This window comes from Gracilinanus agilis, chromosome 3 (assembly GCF_016433145.1).
Source record: "Gracilinanus agilis isolate LMUSP501 chromosome 3, AgileGrace, whole genome shotgun sequence".
In the NCBI taxonomy this organism is placed as follows: domain Eukaryota; kingdom Metazoa; phylum Chordata; class Mammalia; order Didelphimorphia; family Didelphidae; genus Gracilinanus; species Gracilinanus agilis.
Genome location: NC_058132.1, coordinates 163,341,516 through 163,351,336, shown reverse-complemented (window position 1 = coordinate 163,351,336; position 9,821 = coordinate 163,341,516). Strand labels below are relative to the sequence as shown.

At 36.2% G+C, this 9,821-nt stretch overlaps 1 protein-coding gene across 1 annotated transcript in view; it reads left to right on the top strand.

Moving 5' to 3' along the window:
- The first annotated feature begins 3,675 nt into the window (after positions 1-3,675).
- DDX25 (DEAD-box helicase 25) overlaps positions 3,676-9,821 on the top strand; it is a 30,384-nt gene continuing 24,238 nt past the window's right edge. Inside the window, exons 1-2 of the mRNA XM_044666178.1 lie at positions 3,676-3,738; positions 4,532-4,595. Coding sequence (XP_044522113.1) covers positions 3,676-3,738; positions 4,532-4,595 — 127 coding nt within the window. The remainder of the gene's footprint in view (positions 3,739-4,531; positions 4,596-9,821) is intronic.

Here is a 9,821-nt window from a genome sequence, read left to right as displayed (position 1 = left end):
AGTTTTACATTCTTAAGACCACTGACTAAGTTCTAGTTTTATTTCAATTTAGTCAGATCTAAAGCCTTTAGTGAAAAGGAATATTCCATGTAACAAATTTCCTCGGGGTAAAATCTGTTCATGGGGAATGAATGTGATAATTTATTTGAATGACAAAGGAGTCTTCATTTGCATAGCTATAATCAAAAGCGAGGAAAACTTACCGTGGCAATTTTAAGCGGGTTATCTACAGCTCATGTGCTGTTCCTTCTCAATACATAAAGAGTTCCTTTCACTTACGTCTCCAGGAACTACCTCTGACTTTTCTGCGGGTGGAACTCTATAGGAACGGCTCAGTTCCCCCAAGCTGGGGCTCCTGGGTATGCACCTACCGCAAAATAGCTAGAGCCCGTACGTCTGGCAGAGAGAAGGGGGCCAAAATGTGAGGGTAGCGCCTGACGGTCTTCCCAATCTCAATTCCCTATCCTAAAACCAGGGAGATGGAAGTAAAAGGGAAGACACATGCCCAAGAACTAGCCCGTAACAAACTTACCTTTCAGAAGCACAACACCCCAGGAAGCAGTCGGATCTGCAGGAAGTGATTTCTAAGCTTCAGCCACGTGGTGCTCTTGAGTCTTGATGGGAAATGTAGTTCAAAGAACCAAAGCGGCAGAGCTGAAGGGAAGAGCCATACCACCCGTGATTTTCTAGCGGAGGACAAACCCCTCGTCCCATCTCCACTCCTAAGGTAGCGGGAGGTTAAGGAAAGAATTCTTGATGCTACTTTTTGTTGTTTTTTTTTTTAAAAACGGGTAGCTTCAGATTCCTGCCTTAAACTGCAAGACTGAAAGCTGAGAAACATGGGCTATTTGTACAGACGAATAAATGAATGTAAGGCTAACTTTCCAAGATAAAGGCAAACTTTAATCTGTGTTAAGATTAAAAACAAATTTAGGGACTGAGAAAGTCTTGTGGTTAAGTAGTAGGAAAGCTTCAGTACCACGGAGAGATCGTGTCCACATTCTATCACAGGGCCAAGTGACCTATATTTTAAAACGGTACCATCAATGGTTTACAGAATACTAACTCCACAACTCTCTTCGCTGAAGCATCTGCCTTAGGTGATAGCTTCTGCCTTAAAAAAAAAAAAAAAAACTGCCTCTCAACATAGTAAAAATGAAAGCACTTTACATTTTTGTTTCATTTCATTCATTTCATGTATGTGCCTGATATACAGCAGAAACTGGGCAACAAAACTGTAAGAATTCAAATTCTACTTTCCTCCAAAAAGTAGTCTGGCAGAAAGTAGCCATAGACCAACATTCACACCATATTCCAAGATAAGCTCCAATGGGTGCATGACTCAAACATCAAGAATATTATAAGCAAAAAAGTGGAGCAGAGCAGAGAAGTAACTACCTGTCATACCTATGTAGGGAAGGAGTATTTCATATGAGGTCAAATTAATAATTTTGAGTATACAAAATGAAAAATTGCACAAATAAAACCAGTACAGTTAAAATTAGAAGAAAAGTAGAAAACTGGGAGTCAGGGTGGGAATCTGTGTAACAAATATCTCTGCTGTCATCTCTAAAATAGTAAACTGATTTAAATATATAATAAGAACCATTCAATTGAAAAAATGTTTAAAGTATATGAATAGACAGTTTTCAAAGTGAAAAATACTCAACATTATAAATAGTTAAATGAAAAAATGAACAATGCAAGTTAAAACAACTCTGAAATACTACCCATTAATTTGACTAAAATGGCAAACAAGGGAAATGACAAATGTTAGAGGACATGTAAGGAAACATACACTAATGCATACACTCGTTAGTTCAACCTTTCTGAAAATCAATTTTGAACTATGCTCAAAAGGCTATTAAATTCTACATACACTTTGACCTAGCAATACTGCTACTAAGACTATACCACAGATTTAAAAAAAAAGGAATAGAACCTATATATACAAAAATATCCGTGGTGGCAAAGAATTGGAAAATGAGATGACTATCAGTTGGGGAATGGCTGAGCAAATTATAGTATATAAATGTGATGGAATACTATTGTACTATAAGAAATGACAAAAAAAAATTTCAGCAGAACCTAAGAAGACTTGTAAGAAGTGATTCATAGTAAAGTGAACAGAACCAAGAGAACCAGGTATATAATAACAGCAATGTTGTAAAGATAATCAACTTTGAAAGACTTTGTAACTGATCAATATTGACTCACCACACTTCCAAAGGATTTGTGTTGAAACATGCTGTATACCCCCAGATAGAGAACAGATGGATTTAGAGGGAAGACTGAAGCATATTTTTCTTGCTTTAACATACTTAATGCAAAATTTTATTGTGCATGACATATATACATATATTTAATAGGTTTTGTTTTTCTTGCTTTTTCATAGTAGTAGAGGGAGGAAAAGAATTTGGAACTAAAAAAGAAAAGAATAAAACAAGTTTGGTGCTATAACAAAATCAACTTCCTTCTGCAGTTTATTGATCACTTTGATCCTTTCATATTCCATGCTTTCTTCACTTAGAGCACACTTTATACCCCTTTTCCTCCAACCTTCTTACTAGCTATTTTGCATTGTGTGAAGAAAATTGCCTGAGTCTATAGTGTATTTGTAGATGTTTTCTAATAACCCACAGTCACTGGGTCAAGGAAGAAGCTTAGGCACAGATCAAGGTCATCACCTGGTTCTAGGTTTGACATTAGAGAAACTTTTGGGCAATGTCCAACATATTCCCCTACCCAATGCTCAGTGGCCAATATGGTTACCAAACCTCTGGGACTGATTGGTTTATTCAATACCTAAAATGAAGAAATTGGACCATATTAGATTTTCTTTTCTTTTTTAAACCCTTACCTTCTTGTCTTAAAATTAATATATTAGTTCCAAGGCAAAAGATGGGTAGGAAGCAACTGGGGTTGAGACTTGCCCAGAGTCACACAGGTAAGAAGTGAATGAGTTTAGATTTGAACTCAGGACCAACTGCAGTTTTTTAAATCGTGTGTGTGTGTGTGTGTGTGTGTGTGTGTGTGTGTGTGTGTGTGTGTGTGTGTGTCAGAGAGAGAGAAAGAGAGAGAGAGAGAGAGAGAGATCCCTTGGGCAATCTGGTGAAACAAGTCTATGGACCTCTTCTCAAAATCATTTTTTTTTTTTAACCCTTGTACTTCGGTGTATTGTCTCATAGGTGGTAGATTGGTAAGGGTGGGCAATGGGGGTCAAGTGACTTGCCCAGGGTCACACAGCTGGGAAGTGGCTGAGGCCAGATTTGAACCTAGGACCTCCCGTCTCTAGGCCTGACTCTCACTCCACTGAGCTACCCAGCTGCCCTCAAAATCATTTTTTAAGAAAAACTAAAACACAAAAGATTGTTTTAGGCAATCAATTATACTGAAAGATGATCATAAAAAATTATTTTTTGAAAGAAAGGAAAATTCAAGGTTTTAAGTAAGGTATCCTAGTTTACATGATCTCTAAGGTTCAACTCTGAAAACTCAAGAGCCTGTGAAAACGAAAGGATGACTCCAGCTGACCCACGTGTATTTCCACGCATGCGTCCTAGTGAAATTTCGCAGGCTCCTGTTCATTGGCCCAGGCACGGGGGTGGGGCACGTCCTCGTGCCTGTGTTGGAAGCACGTGCTGAGGGGCGGCAGCAGCGGCCAGCGCAGGAGCTATGGCGTCGTTACTTTGGGGAGGCGACGCTGGGGCGGCGGAGAGCGAGCGGCTCAGCAGCCACGTAACGGACCCCCTCCCCTCGGGCTGACACAGAAGTGGAGTTTGTGGTTGGGTGGGAATGTGAAAGCAGGGACCACAGGCTAGGGATTTGAGGGCACAGTGTAGGCTGAGAGGGCATGAGAACCCTTGAGGGAGAAGAAAAGGTTCAGGGAGAGGAGGAGGAAGAGAGAGGGATGGTTTGAGGACTGGCCTGGAGACCCACCCAGAGGCCAAGAGAAGAGCTTGGGTGGCAGAGAGACCTCCGTGGAGGCGACACCAAGGGGTGGAAAAGAGACGTTCAGGAGCCAGCTTTCGAAGTCACCTGGGGAAGAGGAGAAGGGAGGGGGAGAGTGAGGCTGGAAGTCCCAGGGAGGGACGACCAAAAACACTTGCTGGAAAGAAGCTGCTTGTCCAGGATCCAGAATGTAGAAGAAGGGGTGCATACAGGAGTAAACAGGGTTCCCGTTTATCTGCCAGGTCTCTTCTTAGTTACACCTTGTAAACCAATAGGCAGCGGCTGCCTGCAATGTTTAGCTTGTTTAGCACCTACCTAGCCCTGTCCCCAAAGAAAAGATTCCCAGCAATTTGGGACCAATGGCATAATAGAAGAAAACTATGGACAGCTGTTTAGGCCAACAGAGCTATCTCTCCAGATTTAGGATAAGGGGGACCACAGCCCACTCCTCAATCGATGATATAGGACCACATCAAGGTCATTGTGTCCTTGATGATTTTTAAGTACAGACCCTTCCAGCCCTGGGTACTGAGCTGACATTCTCTAGTTGAGACTGCTTGAAATTTATGTTTTTCAATAGTTGTCAAATCTCATTCCCCGGAAGAGTCTTCGGGGTCTTAAGAGTACTACGGTCCCTGGCCTAGGTGAGTGGTGCTAGGATAAAGCTTAGTGATATGTGTAGTCAAATGTATTGACTATATGATATGTCTCTCAATTAACCAGGTGAGAACGTCCTATGTGTAAGACACTGGAACTCTAGTTAATGTCTTCATAGCTCTAGTGTCCATAAACTCTTAATATTGTGTCCTCAAAGAGGCTAACTGTTGTTGAGGGGAAAAAAAAATGACAAATATACATGAAGCAAGAAAAGGTTTAAGAAGCAATGCATCAATAAAGACTTAAATATAATAGATTAAATTGGGGACTAGGGTAAAAATTAGTCAAAGGGATTGGAAATCATTTCCTAGAGAATGAAAAATGAATGAAAAAGCATTTACTAAAAGCTACTATGTGCTAAGCACTAGAAATACAAATGGAAAAGTAAGACAACTATGTGTATTTATATGTATTTATAATATATAATAGGGTAATATAGTACCTATGTATATGTTGCATATAATTATATATTTATTGAGTGGTATACATATAGCTTTAAAATGTTTAAAATACATTAAAACTTTTGGTAAACCATGTACTTTTCTTAGTTTTCTATTTGTATTACATATTCACATGTATTTTAATAGTGATGTTAATAAATTTCTATATTTGCATAAATTACATTGTACATGTATATATATGTATATGTATATATATTTATTATATACACATATGTATATATACATATATATAGCATATATGAGTATCCACAGGAGAAAATGACATTCTAGTTGAAAGGCAAACATAATAATAAATGTAGAAATAGGCTAGGAAATGGACCTGTGATTGTGATTTTACTGATATAGGAAACTCCATGCTGAGGAAGCTCCCTCTACCAATACAGGTTGGTACCTTCTTTGCTACTTATAGCTTTAGGGAGTTGCTTAGAACACTCTATTGTTTGTTTTTTTTAAAGGATATTTTATTTTCCCAATTACATGTAATAATTTTCCAAATTACAATTTCTGAAGTTATAAGATGCAAATTATCTCACTCTTTCCCTTCCTTCCCCTTCCTGGATATGGTAAGCAATTTGATCTGGGTTATGCATGTATTATGAAGTAAAACATATTTCCATATTATTAATTGTTTTAAGGGAATATGTACACATTCTCTTATATAAAAGTTATATAAAACCAAAACCCTAAAATAAAAAACACAAACTAAGTGAAAATTAGTATGCTTTGGTCTGCCTTCTGACTCCAACAGTTCTTTCTTTGGAGGTAGATAGCATTCTTTGTCCTTCAAAATTGTCCTAGATCATTGTATTGCTGAGAGAAACTAAATCTATCACATCATATTTACATTCATTCCACAATATTGCTGTTACTGTGTACAATGTTTTCCTGGTTCTACTTATTTTGCTCTGCATCAGTTCATGTAGGTCTTTCCAGCTCTTTCTGAGATCATCCTGTTCATCATTCTGACAGCCCAACAGTATTTCATCACCATCATATACCACAATTTGTTCAGCCATTCCCCAATTGATGGACATCCTCTCAATTTCCAATTCTTTGCCACCACAAAGAGCCGCTATAAATATTTTAGTACAAGTAAGTCCTTCCCCTACTTTTTTAACCTCTTTGAAATGCAGACCTAGTCATGGTATTACTGGATAAAAGTATGCCATTTTATAGCTTGCTGAGCATAGTTCCTAATTGCCCCCCCAGAATGGTTGGATTAGTTCACAACTATGACAATGCATTAGTGTCTCAATTTTGCCACAACCCCTCTAACATTTATCACTTTCCTTTAAATGTCATACTGGCTAATCTCATTGGTGTGAGGTGGTACCTCAGATTGGTTCTAATTTGCATTTCTTTAAACAAGGGATTAGAACATTTTTTCATATGATTATCGATAGCTTTTATTTTTTTATCTGAAAATTGCTTGTTCATAATCTTTGACCATTTGTCAATTGGGGAATTGCTTGTATGCTTATAAATTTGACTTAGTTCTCTAAACATTTGAGAAATAAGACCTGTTATCAGAGAAATGGGTTATATGAATTTTTCCCCAGTTGTTTCCCTTCTAATCATGGTTACATTAACCAAGATATATTTTGTACAAAACCTTTTTAATATAGTCAAAATTATTCATTTTGTATCTTGTAATGTTCTCTTTCTCTTTTTGGTCATAAATTCTTCCCTCCCTCATAGATCTGACAGGCAAACTATTCTGTGTTCCCCTAATTTACTTATGGCATCATCCTCTATTCTAAATCATATACTCATTTTGGTCTTATTTTGGTATAGGATGTGAGATATTGCTATGCTTAGTTTCTGCCATACTTTTTTCCAGTTTTCCCTGCAGTTTTTATCAAAAAGTGAGTTCTTATCCCCAAAGCTGGGATCTTTGGGTTTATCAACACTAGATTACCAAAGACATTTGCCCCTGTATATTGTGTATCTAATCTATTCCATTGATCCACCTTTGTATTTCTTTTGATCTGCCCTTCTATTTCTTAGCCAGTACCAGATTGTTTTGATGATTATTGCTTTATAATGAAGTTGAAAACATGGTACTGGTAAGCCACCTTCCTTCACATTTTTTTCGTTAATTCCCTTGATATTCTTGACCTTTTGTTCTTCAATGTGAATTGATTATTATTCTAGCTTTATTTAAAAAATTTGGTAGTTTGATTGGTATGGCACTGAATAAGTAAATTAATTTAGGTAGAATTGTCATTTTCATTATATTAACTCAACTTACCCATGAGCAATTAATGTTTTTCCAATGGTTTAGATCTGACTTTATTTGTATGAAAAGTGTTTTGTAATTGTATCCACATAATTCCTGTTTTTGTCTTGGTAAATAGATTCTCAAAAAATTTTATGTTGTCTAGAGTTATTTTATTTATTTATTTTTTAAACTCTTACCTTCTGTCTTGGAACCAATACTGCATATTCGTTCCAAGGCAGAAGAGTGGTAAGGGCTAGGAAATGGGAGTCAGGTGATTTGCCCAGGGTCACACAACTGGGAAGTGTCTGAGGTCAGATTTGAGTCTAGGACCTCCCATCTCTAGGTCTGGCTCTCAATCTACTGAGCTACCCAGCTGCCTCCTATCTAGAGTTATTTTAAATGGAATTTCTTTTTCTATCTCTTACTGCTGGACTTTATTGGTAATTTATAGAAATGCTGATTTATGTGGGTTTATTTTGCATCCTGCAATTTTGCTAAAGTTATTAATTGTTTCAACCAGTTTTTTGGTTGATTTTATGGTATTCTCTAAGTATACCATCATATCATCTGCAAAGAGTAATAGTTTGGTTTCCTCATGGCCTACTTTAATTTCTTCAATTTCATATTCTAATGTTATTGCTAAAGCTAGCATTTCTAGTATGATATTAAATAATAGGGGTGATAACGGGCATCCTTGCTTCCACCCTTGATCTTGGGCAGGCTTCTAACATATACCTGTTGCAGATGATACTTGCTGAGAGTTTTAGATAAAAAACTATCATTTTAAGGCAAGGCCCCTTTATTCCTATGCTTTCTAGTATTTTGAATAGGAATGAGAGTTGTATTTTGCCAAAGGCTTTTCTCACATTTATTGAGATAATCATGTATTTCTTGTTAGTTTTGTTAATGAAATGGTCAATTATGCTGATGGTTTTCCTACTCTGAAACCAGCCTTGCATTTGTGTAGATAAAATTTACTCCCCAAGGCTCCTCTGACTCGGCTTATCTTACCCAGCATCCCATTTGCATGCTTACATTGCCTGAATGCTGTGTGAATGGTTGGAGGATAAAAATTTTTATGTGGCCCTGCCCTCTCTCTATTCCCTTAGAGGTGATCAGGTAGGACTATGGCTGAGAGAGACAGCCATGTGAAAAACCACATGATCAGATTAGATTAGGCTTAAATATACTTTCTCTACTTTTAGTGATTATTAATAAAACTCTATGAAAAATAAGAACATGGAGTTATTGATAGTAATTTAAATTTAACATTTTTGGCAACCATGAAGGGAAAAAGAATTCTCAATTTTTTTTAGGAAAGCCTTTGAATAAAGGATAGGGAGTAGGTAAATCTCACCTGATTGAATGATCCTTGTGATACATTATTGTAGTCTCTTTGCTAGTATTTTGTTTAAGATTTTTGCATCTATGTTCATTAAGGAAATTGGTCTCTAATTTCCTTTCTCTGTTTTTGGTCTTTCTGGCTTAGGTGTCAGCACCATATTTGTGTCATAAAAAGAATTTGATAGGACTATTTTGTCAAATATTTTATATAGTATTGAAATTAATTGTTCTTTAAATATTTGATAGAATTCACTCATGAATCCATATGGCCCAGGGGATTTTTTCTTAGGGAGTTCTTTGATGGCTTGTTCAATTTCTTTTTCTGATCTGCAGTTATTTAAGTATTCTATTTCCTCTTTGATAATCTGGGCAATTTATATTTTTCTCAATATCCATTTCACCTAGATTGTTAGATTTATTGTCATATAGTTGGGCAAAATAGTTCCTAATGATTGCTTTAGTTTCCTCTTCATTGTTGGTGAATTTACATTCTTTTCATTTAAGTGTTCAGAAAAATAAATTTTCCCCTAAGTACTACTTTGACTGTATCCCATAAATTTTATATGTTGTCTCCTCATTGGCATTCTCTTTAATAAAATTATTGATTGTTACTATAATTCGTTCTTTAACCTACTTTTTTAAGAATCTGATTAATTTCCAATTAATTTTAAATTTGTCTTTCCACGGATCCTTATTGATTATAATTTTTATTGCCTTATGATCTGAAAAGGATGCATTTATTATTTTTGCTTTTCTGTATTTGGTTGTGAAGTTTCTATGCACTAAAAAATGGTCAGTTTTTGTGTAGGTGCCATGTACTGCTGAAAAGAAGATACATCCCTTTTTATTCTCATTCAATTTTCTCCAGAGATCTAATAAATCTAATTTTTTTATTTTATTCACTTTCTTTACTTCTTTCTAATTTTTTTTGTTTAGATTTATATAGTTCTGAGAGGAGAAGGTTGAAGTTCCCCACTAGTATAGTTTTGCTGTCTATTTCCTCCTAAAGCTCATTTAATTTCTCCTTTGAAAACTTGCATTTTATACCATTTGGTACATGTATGTTTAATATTGATATTACCTCATTGTCTATAGTACCTTTTATCAAGATGTAATTTCCTTCCTTATCTCTTTTAATTAGATTTAGTTTTTCTTTAGCTTTGTCTGAGATGATGATTGCTACTCCT